Source organism: Emydura macquarii, unplaced genomic scaffold, assembly GCF_026122565.2.
Source record: "Emydura macquarii macquarii isolate MOO-44397 ecotype Brisbane River unplaced genomic scaffold, CSIRO-AGI_Emac_v2 contig_1043, whole genome shotgun sequence".
In the NCBI taxonomy this organism is placed as follows: Eukaryota; Metazoa; Chordata; order Testudines; family Chelidae; genus Emydura; species Emydura macquarii.
Window position 1 is genome coordinate 169,652 of NW_027131180.1, and position 15,492 is coordinate 185,143.

Genomic DNA, 15,492 nt, shown 5'->3' on the forward strand with positions numbered 1-15,492 from the left:
AAAAAGGTTGAGAGGATAGGATTGCTCTATATAAATCCATTAGGGGGGTAAATCTCAGGGAGGATGAAGAGCTATTTAAGCTAAAGGACAATGATTGCACAAGAACAAATGGATATAAACTGGCCATGAACAAATTCAGACTGGAAATTAGAAGAAGGTTTCTGTCCATGAGACAGGTAAGGTTGTGGAAACAGTCTCCCAATAGGAGCTGGGGGGAAGGGAGGGGGAAGAACAAATTAATTAGTTTTCAGAGAGAGCTGGACAAATGCAATTGCAAAATGGGGTTGTGTGTGATGCTGGGGGGCAGGGCTCAACAGCCCTGGGACTCACTCTAGTTTATGTTTTATGTTTCTCAAGCCCATGTTTCAGGGTTTCAACCAGTCACCGGCAGGGGTCAGGAAGGGATTTCCCTCCCCCCCCCACCAATGTATTCTGGGAGATTTTTTTTTTAATCTCCAGCCTCTGAAGCATGAGGGATGGTCTTGGCTGGAAATGGGACATTGGGCAGGGTGGGCCAAGGCTCTGAGGTGGCACTGAGCATTCTCTCTCTCAGGTGCTTGTCCGGCTGGTTCTTCTCACATGCTCAGGGTCTAACTGATCGCTATGTGCGGTCAGGAAGGACTTTTCCCCAAAGTCAGACTGACAATGACACAGCCTTTAAGTTTTTTTTGCCTTCCTCTGCAGCATGTGGGTGCGGGTGACTTACCAGGATTATCTGGGTATATCTCATGTAATCATTCCCTGCCACTGAGGGGCCTGCAGCACTGGTACACCTTAGTCCTGCCTGTGGCACATAATAGTCTAGTCTATTGTGGGCGATAATAATTTAGTCTAATATCCATTGTTGGGTTTAGTGTGAGGATGTTAGGTGGTGTTGGTGGCCTGTGATATACAGGAGGTCAGACTAGATGATCTTCTGGTCTCTTCTGGCCTTACACTCTATGACTCGTGACAAGTTCTAGCAGTGGTGACAGCAAAGAAGTGTGAAGTTAGATGAGAAGGAAGCCTGAAGGTAATCTGCTGCTGAAAGAGGATTTCTGCCTCAATTCTGCTGAAATGGAGAGAAATACTTATGAGTTTTGACTTGGCTCTCTTGATAATTGCTTTGTTCTGTTCTTCCAGAGCAGTCTAGCCATGGCAAGACAGAGTACTTAAAGTGTAATAACATTTATTGCCCTAATATAAACTGAACAACATGCTTATTAAAAGCTTTTGTGATGACCTCTTTCTTATCTTCACTGCACAGCAACAGAATATTAATTTTATGATGAGTGTGTGTGTGTATATAGTTTCACCCACTCACTCTCTCGGAAATACAAAGCAAACCTATAATAATTGAGATGAGTACTCTGACCAATAATAAAAGTATGTTAAAATATGGGCCTAAATCAAATGAAATATGTCATTGAACAAAAATCCTAACATCTTTTTACAGTGTACTTACAATAGTGAAGAGAAAGAAACAAACCTTATTTGTGACTGAATTAATTAAAATTAAAACTACACACTTGTTTCCATGTCTAGAAGCCTGAAGAAAAACAATTAACATATTATGGGCCCATAAACATGCCTGTGTGTCATTTTAGTAACACAAATACTCCCATTTTGTTGAGTAGTCAATGTAGCTATCCGCAATGGTTAAGTTTCCAAGATATTCAAGTGTTTGCAGGATCAGGCCCTATGTTTGCAACAGAATTAAAAAGATATATCTGCAATAAAGTGGATTTTGAAGAGAGAACCTTACCTTAAGTGACTGAGCTGTGTCAGCATCAGTATCGTAATAGAGTATAACATTATTGGCCATGTCAAAGCTTTCACGCACTCCAAGGTGGTAGAAGAGTGACGGCTGTCTGGAAACATCACTCATATCCACTACTGCAACATCTGTAATGAAGAGAAGGGGAAAAGAAAGAGCTAAAAACAAAATCAAAATTGATTTCCAAGCTGATGCTTATTTCACAGAATTTGAAATAAAAAAAAAAAAACCATGGAATTAAATTTGGACAACAAACAAAATCCATACATTCAATGCAGCTTTCTTTTGTCTATATAAAAGTAAGTTTTCCCATCAGCCCGGGAAAAGACATACATACAATTAGTAAATAAAGTGGTAATAAATAAATAATTAAATAAAGTGGTAAATGGCTGCAATGTTATTATCATCAGTTACCACTGATGCCAGAAGGAAGAATGCTGAATCTGGGAGAAAGCAAGTCCCATTTGCCTACCCCTATGCCATTATAACAAGAAATCTCAAGCATACCACACTCTAGCATACCACACCTGCACAGCCAGCCAGCCATCAGGTCAGTAATCAATTTGTACTAATGCACAAGTGACCCAAATCATGTACCAAGACACTGAGGCACCTTGAGAGACCAACCTTTCACCATTCCTTACTTGTTGACTTGCTTCAAAAATCATGGGGGGATGGTAGAGAGAAGAATCCTTTGTTCCCACAACCAAAGTCAGACTGGGTGCCCCCCTCAGCCATATATTGGTCATCTTTCCAACCAATTCATCTGGCCCTCTCAAAGGTTCCATAGAGTTCCCAGTTTGAATACAATACCAGCATGTCAGAGGCTGTGTGTGTCCACAGCGGCTGGGAGGTGTAATTCCCAGCTCAGACAGACATACATGCGCTAGCTGTGCTCGAGCTAGTGAGCTAAAAATAGCTGTGTGACTGCGGTGGCATGGAAGGCAGCTCAGCCTAGCCGCCAGAGATATATATAACCCTGTCTGAGATCTTAGGTATGTACTCAGGTGGCTAGCCTGAACTGCTGCCCATCCCACCACACCCCACATTGCTATTTTTAGCACACAACTTGAGCACACTTAGCACGTTTACATCTACATGAGCTGGGAATTACACCTCCCTGCTGCAGTGTAAACATAAAACCAAGAAGCTTGATGCAGAGGACACAGTGCTCTGAATATACATCAAAATCTACAATTTTTTCCCTTAAAATAATGCAGCACCACATTTAAGAAACGTAAGTGGTATATAACCAAGGGAAATCTAGAGAATTTGATTATGGATCCACATACTAAGTAACATTTGGAAAAACAAATTTAAAAACTCGAGAACTGTGGAGTTTGTGCCTGTGTAAATTGTTTCTGTGGAAGCATAATGCTGTAAAATCAAAATCATCTTCCTGATGAGAGAATTTAGATAGTGTGCCTGTAGGACATAGATACTGCATTTCGCAATATGACATGGTTGATGATCCATAATATAATTTATTGAAACACAACTTTTTCAAATTTATTTTTCAAATTCACAATTCAACACCAACCAAGTAATATAATCCACAACTGAAATTTATTTTCTGTTGGCTGCATATTAGGTGATTATGTCTGAAGCAGCAAGAACGTAATTTAATCCATTAAACTGATATTTGATAATAAAAGCAGAGGCAAACACCTGCCTTTGAGGCAGACATCATTCATCACTATATATTCATTATTACTACTTCGAATAGGCTGAGAAGTTTTTTTTCCACTCAGTCTGAAAAGAAACTTACAGGTTATTTTTAAACATCATTTAAAAGAGCTTCCTTTCCCCCACCTCTAAAGACAGGGTTGCTTTGCCTAAGAGTTTTCTAGTGAGTAAACTGAACAAATTATATATTAAATGTAATCAATTAAACCATGTTAAAATAGTAACACAAGCCAGCTTAAAGAGTAAGGAGATTCAGAGTTGGGTTTTACAATGTACAAATATTCCTGGTTCTCTCTAATTGGGTGCTTTAAACATAGCATAGAGCACCAACACTACAGGACGCCAAAGTTAAAGGGCCTGATTCTCACCTCACTTAAACTGGTGTAAATAAGGAGTTATTTCACTGAGTCCATTGCTTTCAATCAGCACAGCTGAGGCAAGGAAGCCTTAACTGTCCATTTGGGCAGGTTTAAGATTCTTTCCGGCCACTCTATTGCTACACTGGGACATTAGGATCTGAACAAAAGAAGTTACATTGGTATAGAATTGATGCAAAATCAGAATCATTTCCAAATATTTTTTGTGTTATCTCTGCATTTCCTGTTTGTCATTACATTTGAACTTCTTCATCCTGCCAACTGAAGACACTGCCCCATCCCTTTCACTTGGCTCTAAAGATGCATACCAGAATAGAAGTGTGACTGAGCATCATAATCATGATGGTAACGGGCTAATACTTGGAGCCTGGTATGGTACTGAGCATGAATCTAGCATTATTTCAATTCCCTTGGGTTTTTTTTTTTTTTTTTTTTTTTTAAATAGTGTTTGCACTGTTGAGAAGAAATATACTTGGGCAACCTTAACTCTAAAGATAATGACTTTTTTGTGGGAGAATTAAATTAATCGGTACCTTGACTTCAGGTGATGTCATGGCAGCCATGACAAAGAAATGCAAAGAGCCCCAGGAACTGAACAGGCAGGATATAGAAGAAGAGTGGGAGCCAAGGAGGAAACTGAAAGCAGAGTAACTAAGGATGAAATAGAAAGAAACCGCGCTGTAATACTAGCTCATTCACTAGAACAGCTAGGAGACACCACATTCCCTGGAGCAGTCTAAGCATCTTCTCCGGTGGTACACCGAGGGACTGGGAATGGGAAGAAAAGCTTTATTTATACACTAGCTGTGTTAATTCAGGACAGAAGTATGGCTTTTGAGTCTTGTGGGTCACAAAACCAATGGTAAAAAGTTTGGGGCAAAACATGTCAGCAACAAATGCTCCACAAGATGTGGGTTAAATCTCAATTCTCTTCCTTTGTTCAGGAAGGAGGAAATCCCAGAGGCTCTAACCAAGTGACCTGTGGTGCTGCTGCTGGTACCAATGAGTGTCAATGGTCACCTATACTGGCTTTCAACATATTCCATGACCCCATAGCTGCCAATGGCACAGTCATCTTTTTGCTGCATGTAGCTTTGCGAGTGGCTCACTGAACTCTGCTGATGCTTATCCCAGCACACTTAAGTGTGCACTCAAACCAACTGCCATATGCCACCCAAAAGTTAATGCTAAAATGCATCACCCTACTGACCTCTATATAGTGACACAGGACCTTGCACTTAAACTGAAGATCTAGTAGTGTTGCAAAAAAGCAAGGATTACCTTACTAACAGCTGTCCTGAGACCCACAGGGAAATCTCATAGATCTAGTGACATCTATGCAAATGATGATATCTGAGTAGAGATCAAAGCCATTTACAGTTCTTATCTGGCTCACATCCTCCATGGCAAAACAGCTTGTCCACCAAATGTGCTGCCACGGCCTCCCTGTCCAAACTTAGCCTCAGCCTCCATCACAGGCATGTGCGTGAAGGCATGTGGGCGGTGCAACCTTGTGGTCAGAGCAGAGTCAGAGGGCAGAACCGGAGGCTAGGTTGTGAGATAAGCCAATGGCCAGAGCCAGCAGTTAGGAACCAGGGAGTCAGAGGTAGGCAGGGATTAGGGCTGCAGCAGAGCAGGCAAAAGTTGAAACAAGAGCTGGACAGGAGGCAGGTCTGGCACAGCTGTGGGCATGGAACACATTGGGCAGTCACAATACTGCTGTTCCTACAGGGCTTCAGTGGTAATCTGTTGGCCTCTCTGAGGAGGGTCCACAGTCACTTTGAGGGCTCACTGGGCCCACTCGAGTTCATTGCATTGCTAGGAGACCAAGCCCAGAGGCAGCTGAGTCAGGACACCCATAAATTAATGGTGACTTTGACAGGGTCTCTTAAAGAAAGTGGATTGTATCTTAAAACCCCTCTCTCTTATACTCACACAAAAAGGCATGTCATAAATATTATCTCAAAACTGATAATAATAAATAATAATAAATTACTTCCTGACCTATGTTTACTGAATTGAACTTGATACAGAGGATGTAAAATTGCACATTTACAGTTCCACTAAAATATTTTCAAAACTTCAAAATATACTACAAAAAGATATAAACATTGTATTCACTGCAGGGGGAGGATTCATTTAATTAAAATGACAGCAGACATCAAAATGTTCTATTTTGGAAGCAATGCTACTAAGATGGCTTTTGTTTCTGGAGCAGTAGCAATCACCTTCAGTTATGTTCAAAGAACCCACCCCTACACATCTGTGCTTTCTCATTTCTTCTGAAGTATAAAAGATATTTTTAGCTGTCTAAAAATGTTCTATCATGATTATGGGGAGAAATGAAAATGATCTCTATGGTTAGAAAATTTCAAAGTGGATTTCAGATCTTTCTTAAAAGAAGGATGAAGTGCATTTTTAAACCTTTCTTCTTCATGACAACTATTGTATGTACATATATAGTTTAACGCATTAAGGTAATTCATCACTATTAATAAACTGTACAATGCTTTAGCCCTGATTAGATCTTTGTGTTATTATAGACAATTGCATGTACAGTTCAATACCAGCTGTCACACTGACTGGATTGGGGGGGCATTTATTATATTATTTAACATCGATATGTCAAAATCATAATAATTCATGTGAGATATGCCATGCCAGGTACTGTTAGAAAGGCTATAATGTGCTAAGTAAGATGATAATGTTTATATTCATGTGTTATATGTGTAATGGAAGTTATAGATATGTTTGATATATCTGTATTTCAAATTGTGCTGTGTCTGGGTCACACCCCAGACAGGATGGCTGCAGAACAATAGCCTGCTTAATGGCCCATTAAGAGATCCAAGGTACAAGGGGCCAGGGAGAGAAGCCAGGGATATACCTGATGAGTCACCAGGACTTACTCATGTGACTCTGGACACCATTTTGGTTCCTGTAAAATTCCACAAGCAGCATGGCACAGACTAAAGGACATAAAAGGTAGCTGGCTGGGATCCATTTTGTCTTCAGTCACCAGTCTTTAGTTCATCTTTCAGTCTTTACCTACCTCCGGATCATCTCTTCTACAACTGAACTGAAGCTGTGAAACAAAGGACTGAGACCCATCCAGGTACTGGATGCATACCAGAGGGACTATACAAGCCTGCAAACTCCACAATTCTATTAGAAACCTGATATATATGGACTTTCAAATCAATTGTATGTATCGGATTGCTTTAATCCTTTAACATTTCTCTTATAGTTTGTGTCTTTTTATAATAAACCTTTAGTTTTAGTTACTAAAGGATTGGCTGGCAGCATGGTATTTTGGGTAAGATCCAAACTTATCTTGATCTGGTACTGTGGCTGACCCTTTAGGGTCAGGAGGAACCTTTTTGGTAAAGAGCATAGAGTTTAAATAACTGGTCTCTTTACTGGACCTAGTGGCTGATTGGGAGCCAGAGACTGAAATGCAGTAAAGGGGGCTGTGTATATTTTTATTTTGGCTTCTTGATAACCAGTGTGGAGAATCAGAAGCACTGTTTGTGGCTGGTTGGGAAGTCTGACTTCGTGTCACCCACCAGTATTGGGAGAATCTGCTCTCCTTTTGCAGCCTGCCTTGACCTTGGCATTTTCAGGTGGCTACCCTAGGCATGGACGAGTCACACCAGCGCATCTTGGATACAGGATAGTCTAAGGAGTCGGCAACCTTAACAAAGGGCAGTGCCCAATCTTCCCTCCCCATCCCTCTACCAGTGGCGGCGGCAGTGGTGGCGGCGAAGGCAGGCAGTGTCCGCGGCGTGGGCTGTCTGGAGCCTGTTCCTGCAACAGTGTCAGCAGTGAGCACAGAGCAGCACGGCTCCGCCCAGGGTGCCGCTCAGAGTCAGCACGCGTGCCACTTGGCACTGAGGCACGCTGACTAGAGATAAAGAACTGGGACAACTGAAACGAGGAGAACATTCCCTTTGGTGAAGGAAACAACTTGAAGTTACTACATAACTCTGCATGGAATACATTAATATACAAGTTTAAATGATGGAGCTTAATTCTCCACTTTAAACACATCTTATGGCAACATATAATTTCATGAAATTATACCTGACTGTATAATTGAAATTGTGACCTGAGTGGGCGCTGGCTTACTCTATAAATCTTTATAAAACTGTGGTATGATTCATGGCACTGTTAGTGGAATTAAAATAAAATTCATAGCTTTCACATCAAGTTTCTAGATTTCTAGGAAAGAGAAAAGTAGTAAAGGAAGACATATTGCCATGGCAAAATAACCTGCGGTATTTACCCAACCAGCCAAAAGCGATCTATGAAGACTAATTCAAAGTACTAGTCTGAAAACAAGCAGAATAGCCATGCTGGTAGCATAGGTCCTTCAATAATTCTCCCACTTGAGGACAAGAAGAAGTTACTCACCTTGTGCAGTAACGATAGTTCTTCAAGATTGTGTCTCTATGGGTGTTCCACTATAGGTGTGCTGGCATCCCTGCGCTGTTGATTGGAGAACTTTAATACTAGTGTCCGTTAGGGCCACACGTGCAGTTTCTCCTCATGCTGTGCCACGAGGCTAGCCAGCGCGCATGGACTAACTCTCCTCAGTTGTTTCTCTACAGCAGAGTCACTGACAAGAACTCCAAAGCAGAGGGGAGGAGGGTGGGTTGTGGAGCACCCACAGGGACACACATCTTGAAGAACCATCGTTACTGCACAAGATAAGTAATTTTTTCTCTTCTTTGAGTAGTGTCCCTATGGGTGCCCCACTGTTATGACTCCCAGCAGTATCCCTACTGGCAGGCTGGGACTTCGGAGTTGGGTCAGTTACAGATGACAGTATTGTGGAGCCAAAGATGACATCAGAGGTGGAATCCCCAGTGATCACATAGTGTTCTGCAAAAGTGTGGACTAACGCCCGTGTTGCTGCTCTACAGATCTGAGATAGGGACAACCTTGAAGAAGGTTAATGTATGAGAAGATCGATTTTGTGGACTGTGTATGAATAGAGTCGGGAAGGGTCAAGTTGTGAGCTTGGTAACACTGTTTAATGGAATTCGAGACCCTGGAGAGACTTTGGGCTGATATTGCTGAGTTCTTGGATCTTTCCACAATGGAAAGGAAAAGCCTAGGGGACTTCCTGGACTTGTCCTGTCCAGATAGAAAACCAGAGCTCTCCTGACACCTAAGGTATGTAATATAGCCTCACAGTTGTCTTGGTGAAGCTCGGGGTAAAAGATTGGAAGGTGAATCAATTGATTCATGTAAAATGGAGAGGTTACCTTAGGGATGAATTTTGGATGCAGCCTGAATATAACCGTGTCTGGAAAAAATACTGCGTAGAGGGGATGCACCATCAGAGCTGCTCTCTCTCCGATTCTCATGGATGAAATAATTGCTAACAGGAAGGCTGTTTTCATTGATAGGTACGTAAACGAACAGGTGGCCATAGGTTCAACGGGCGGCCTAGTCAGTCCTTTCAACACCAGGTTTAGGTCTCATGTGGGAATAGGCAGTCAAGGTTGTAGGAAAAGGTTTACTGTACCCTTGAGGAACCTCTTAGTGGTTGGGTGTGACAGCACTGAGTATCCCTCAATAGGTTGGTGGGAAGCTGTTATGGCTGCAAAGTGGACTCAGAGAGCTTAGAGATTTATTTAGGGTCAATGAATAGTCTAGGATATATGGAAGAGTCATGAATACTGGAGAGATTTGCTGGACAAAACACCAAGTCTGAAACCTGGACATTTCTGTATGTAAGCGCGTCAAATCGAGGGCTTTCTACTGTGTAACAGAACCTCCTGTACCTCCCTTGAACAGGAGCTTTTTAGGCATTGGAGCCAAGCAGGAGCTATGCCTTGAGGTGGAGAATGCCCAAGCTGGGATGTAAGGTACATCCTATGTCCTGTGAGGAGAGGTGTGGTATGGCTGGGAGAGGGATCGGTGGGCATGTCGCGAGCTAAAACAGGTAAGGAAATCAAGTCTGCCTTGACCAGGTAGAAGCAATCAGGATGACATGAGTGCAGTCTCTTTTTATTTTCAGCAAGACCTTCGGCAGCAGGGGAAACAGAGGAAAGGCATAGAGAAGGTCCCTTTTCCAGGGATGAGGAGGGCATCGCCCAGGGAATGTGTGTGCCCGAGAGATAAGCCATGAACAGTGTAACATCGTGGGAGATGCACCAATTCCATAGCCTGATCGCCTCCGTGCATAGGGAGGGTAACCTGGCTCCCCCCCAGTGATTGATGTCATACATACATGCTATGTTGTCTGTTAGGATCTTCATGTATGATCCTGTGATCAGCAGGCAGAAAGGGGCGCAGGCGTTCCTGACCATTCTTAGCGTGAGGAGATTGATGTGAAGGGACATCGTGCGTCCAGCACATGCCACTTCCATTCCTCCTCTGACGCATGAGGCTTCGGGAAGAACACTGGCAGGAAGATGTCCTGGCTGGCGTGGAACTGTGACACCACTTTGGGCAAAAAGGCTGGGTGGGGCCTTAGCTGGACCTTGTCCTTATGAAAAAACATGTAAGGTGGATGTGAGGTAAGTGCTGTAATTTCAGATACCCTCCTAGCCAAGGTGATGGCAACGAGGAAGGCTACCTTCCACAACAGCAGCAAAAGGGGGCAAAGGCTCAAATGGTGTCCCTGTAAGCCTGGAAAGGACTAAGTTTAGGTCTCAAGGGGATAATCAATCCCTAACCTGGGGTTAGTGTCTCTCTATACCCTTCAGGAACCTAGCCGCCATGGCGTGAGAGAAAACTGACCTCCCTTGGATCGGAGGATGGAAGGCTGAAATAGCGGCTAAATGTACTTTCAATGAAGTTGTGGTTAGGCCTTGAAGTTTAAGGTGCAGAGGGCAGTCCAACACCATCTGGATTGATGCTTGGTGGGGCGTGAACACCTGGGCTGTGGTCCAGCATGTGAACCTTTTCCACTTGGCCCAATGTGCTGCCCTGATGGAAGGTTTCCTGCTACCCATTGGTATTGCCTGCACCTGATATGAGCAAGCCCGTTCCTCTAGGCTCAGCAACTCAGCCTCCACAATGTCAGATGCAGGGACTCCAGGTCTGGGTGCAGAAGTCGTCCCTGGTCCTGGGAAAGCAGGTTGTGCCATGCGGCAGCTCTATGGGAGGTGGGGGAGAGGACACAGACAGCTCCAGGAGCATCGTGAATCAGTGTTGCCTGGGCCACGTAGGTGCCATAAGGATCACATTCACCTAGTCTCTTTTGATTTTTAACAGGACTCTGTGAATCAACAAGATGGGAGGGAAGGCATACAGAAGCCTCTCCGACCACGAAAGTCGGAAGGCATCTGACAGCGCTCCCTCATCGAGCCCGCGAATGGAGCAAAAATGACTGTCCTCCTTGTTGACCTTGGAAGCAAAGAGATCCACTTCAGGAAAGCCCCACCTCTAGAAAATCATATCGGCTACCAACAGGTGGAGAGACCACTCATGGCAAGGTCAGAATGTCCTACTGAGTTGATCCGCTATGGTGTTCTTGATACCAGGGAGGTGAGAAGCCAAGATGTGAATATTGTGCCCTATCACTAGGTTCCACAGACTCGCCACCTCCTGACACAGGTCTGGGAAGTGGGCACCACCCTGCCTGTTGATGTAATACATTGCAGCAGTGTTGTCCATCAGAACCTGGACTACCTTGCCTCTCAGGAAGGAAAGGAATGCCCCGCATGACAAGCAAATCGCCCTGAGCTCCCTTGACCAGGTCCCTTGGGTGCTGTGGCCTGAGCTCATGTGCGCCCCTCACACTCCAAGTCCGAAGCATCCATTATCAGAGTCACCAAGGGAGCTAGATCTGCAAAGAGGATCCCTTCTATCGCCGACTGGGGGGTCTAATCACCATCCGAGGGAGACTAGGACTTGTGGGGGCACAGCGACCACCCTATCCAACGGGTGCCTGCTCGGGGCATACGCAGATGCCAGCCATAGCTGGAGTGACCTGAGTTTCAGACGTGCATGACGCAGCACATAAGTAAACACTGCCATATGGCCCAGTAAATGCAGGCAAGTTTGTGCTGTCATAAGGGGAGAGGCGCATAGGCTCATGAACAGGCTCGACATGGCCGTGAACCGAGGCTATGGTAGAAACATCCTGGCCCGCGTATAGTCAAGAACGGCCCCAATGAATTCTATTCTCTGCACTGGCATCAATGTGGATTTTTTTTCGTTCACCAGCGGACCCAGACGGTAACGGGTGGCCCGAGCTAAGTCCAGACTGATTTGGACATGGGCCTGTGACCTGCCTCTGATTAGCCAGTCGTCCAGATATGGGTAAGTCTGATGATACGCCTGAGATACGCGACCACCACCACCATGCATTTTGTAAACACCCTTGGGGCGGACGACAGACCAAAGGGGAGGGCCATAAACTGGTAGGAACACTCCACCACAAACTGGAGGAAACGCATGTGTCCTGGCAATATCGTGATATGAAAATATGTACCACCCTTCAGGTCGAGGGTAGCATACCAGTCTCCTGGATCCAAGGAGGGGATGATGGAGGCTAGGGAGATCATGAGGAACTTCAGCTTTCTAATATATCTGATTAGTCCTTGCAGGTCCAAGATGGGCCAGAGGCCCCCTTCTGCCAATCAGACACATACAATTGATTGGAAAGTCCAGATATATCAAGTTTCTAGTAGAATTGTGGAGCTTGCAGGCTTGTATAGTCCCTCTGGTGTACAGCCAGTACCTGGGTCTTAGTCCTTTGTTTCACAGCTTCAGTTCAGTTCAGTTGTAGATGAGTTAATCCAGAGGTAGCTGAAGACTGATGACTGAAGACAAAATGGATGTGGTGCAGCTGCCTTTTATGTCCCTTTGCCATGCTGCTTGTGGAAATTTACAGGAATTAGATGGAGTCCAGAGTGACATGAGTAAGTCCCGGTGACTCATCAGGTGTATCCCTGGCTTCTCCCCCTGGGCCCATTGTACCTGTGAGTTTCCTTAATGGGACATTAAGCAGGCTATCGCTGCAGCCATCCGGTCTGGGGTGTCACGCAGAAACACAGCACAAGTTGAAATACAGATACATCAACCATATTCCTAACTTCCAACATAAATATGACACATGCACATAAACAATATCATACTTAGCAAATAACCTTTTTAACGGTACCTGACATGGCCTATCTCATGTGAATATTGCAATTTTGAAATATTGATATTAAATAACATCATAAATGGTCCCCCTAATTCAGCCAGCAACACAGCCAGCTCTCTGCCTCTGACGATCTTCCCGGTGACAGGGAACGCACCCTTGGGGATCGGTGCCTGGAGGGAGGAGACCTTCTTCTTGGTGACCTCACTTGTGGGGAAGCATGCCGGGGCTCCGGAGAGCGGTGCAGCCATCGGGGGGGAGGCCCTTTCAATGTCGGTGCCTTCTCTTTCCCCTGCTCCATCCATGGCATAGGCGTCGGAGGCAAAAGCAGGGCCATCAAGTCTCTCGCTGCTTGAAATGCCTCCGGTGTCGAAGGCACCACGAGCTGCGGAGGCCCTCTTCTGCTTCTTGGAGTCAGAAGAGGCTCCCTTGGAGGGCTCAGGGTTCTAGGCGGTGAGCATTGCTCCTGCAGTGTCAGCTCGGCCTGTTGGACCTGTGATGGTCCCGCACTCAACCGCACGTCCTGGGTCGTCTTAGGCGCGGGGGAGCAACCCCTCTCCAAGCGTTGTTTCTTCTGATTCTTCTTCGACGGCGAAGACAATGACTGGTGCCATTGATGTTCTGGTGCCGGAGGGGCACGCTGCATGGACACGGTGCTCGGCACCGAGAGGGAGCGGGCCGGCTCCAAGGCTGGTCTTAAGGCAGCCTCCATCAGTAAGGCCTTCAGATGGATTTCTACTCCTTCTGAGTCCATGGTCTGAACGCCTTTCAGAACTGGCACTTGTCTTTCCTGTGCGACTCCCCCAGATACTTCAGGCAGCTGTCATGGGGGTCACTAAGCGGGAAGGGCTTGCCACAAGACTTACAGGGCTTAAAGCCCAGAGATCGGAGCATACCCCACTGCCAGGAGGAGGTCCCTAAGGGAACTAAACCTTTACTAAACTATTTACAACTGTTCACTAACAAAACACACCAACTACTCAATTAACAACTACTTAAGAACACTTAAGCAAACAATGAACGCAGTTCCAGTAACCATCAGTGGCGGAAAGAAGGAACTGAGGGGGCATAGGGTTGGCGGCGCCACCCTCAAATTGTTGTAAGCGTTATCTAGGCACCACTACAAATTAATGATATGCCATTATTTTGTACAAACATTATTTTTGCATAAAAAGCTCCCAACTGCAGTATAGCCACACCCCACGAGAGGTTGGCAGTACACTCAGTCACTGTAAGAGGGGACTGTCTTACTTCAACAATACCACATGTCTGTGGTTAGCAGGCTCCACAGGGACTCCCATCTAGTCGTCAGACAGAAGAACAATATCTGGAGCCCAGGGCTTTAAGAATAAGAGAGCTGAGGGTGAAAATTGGGTCATCAACGCTCAAGTATGTCAGGAAAATGGGAGACCCCTTACTACCATGGTAGATAGAGGGGAGAAACAACAGAGTTTCATTTGGTTTTATTAATGACTCTAGACAATAAAAACTGAAGAGAGAAGTTATAGCTGTTGAGATTGGGCAAAAATTTCTTTAACACATTTTTTTGAGGAGGATCATTGTGGAGAGAAAAAGGGAGGAAGGAAAATTCTGGCTCTGAACATTACTCACACACACCCATGATGATGATGATTTTTTTATTCACTTTTATATATAAACTCAGCTTTATTAATTTCTGCCAGCTGTGATGGATTCATTAACTGCTTCATGAGTTTTGAAAAGTTGTTCATGAATTGGTTAGAAAATATTAATCCAGCCCTTTGACTTTTTTATAGTTGTTCTTACTTTATTTGCTCTGGTAAAGAATGAACTGCAGCAAGATGATAATTTTGTGTACTCTCTAAGCACCTATTATCTTCTCAATTCTAAAAAGATAGTTACTGTAACACAGCAACTGCCATGTAAGCTTAATACTGATGTTCTCTCAGAGTAAAAAGCAAAACAAAATCCATGCTTCATCACAACTTGTGAAGGTCTGTACTTTTTTGTTTAATAGGTTTCCATGGCAAATTTGTCTAGCAGCAAGAGCAGTACATTGCATATCAGGAGATTTGAGTTCTGCTCTCGGCTTAATGGCTGGCTCCCTGCATGATATGGAGCAAGAAACTTAGGAGAAAATCTACTCCCAAGTGGAGTGAAGTCCTTGGAAGTTACTCCAAAACCTGCATCATCATCATCAAAACATTTTAAAGTGAACATAAGGAGATTAAGTCTGAGCCCTGGTCCACACTCACCTGGCGATTCGGCAGCAGTCAACGGGAGTTACGCAAACTACACAGAGTAGCTTGCATAAGTCCCGTCGACTGCTGTGCTTCCCTTCTGTGTGCTGTCTACACTGTGCTGCACCAACTCGAACAGTGTTCCGTCAACGCAGCGCTACGCTACTTGATGGGGTGGTTTTACTCAGTCAACTTCCTGATCGATTGAGCAGGTCTACACTGACTGCTCAATTGATCTGGAAAGATCGATCTGGCAGCAGCGAATTTGCCGCCGTCAGTATAGACAAGGCCTGAGACTACTCCTCTTCTGGGTTTCTTGCTTCCCTGTTCACCAAACCTTGCGCTGTA

At 44.6% G+C, this 15,492-nt stretch overlaps 1 protein-coding gene across 3 annotated transcripts in view; it reads right to left on the bottom strand.

Annotated features, from left to right (window-relative positions):
* The window catches only part of MAP3K15 (mitogen-activated protein kinase kinase kinase 15), a 169,596-nt gene that overhangs the window by 101,860 nt on the left and 52,244 nt on the right, over nt 1-15,492 (bottom strand). For all 3 annotated transcript variants that reach the window (XM_067544996.1, XM_067544997.1, XM_067544998.1), the window contains exon 2: nt 1,745-1,884. In XM_067544996.1, the coding sequence (XP_067401097.1) occupies nt 1,745-1,884 (140 nt within the window). The remainder of the gene's footprint in view (nt 1-1,744; nt 1,885-15,492) is intronic.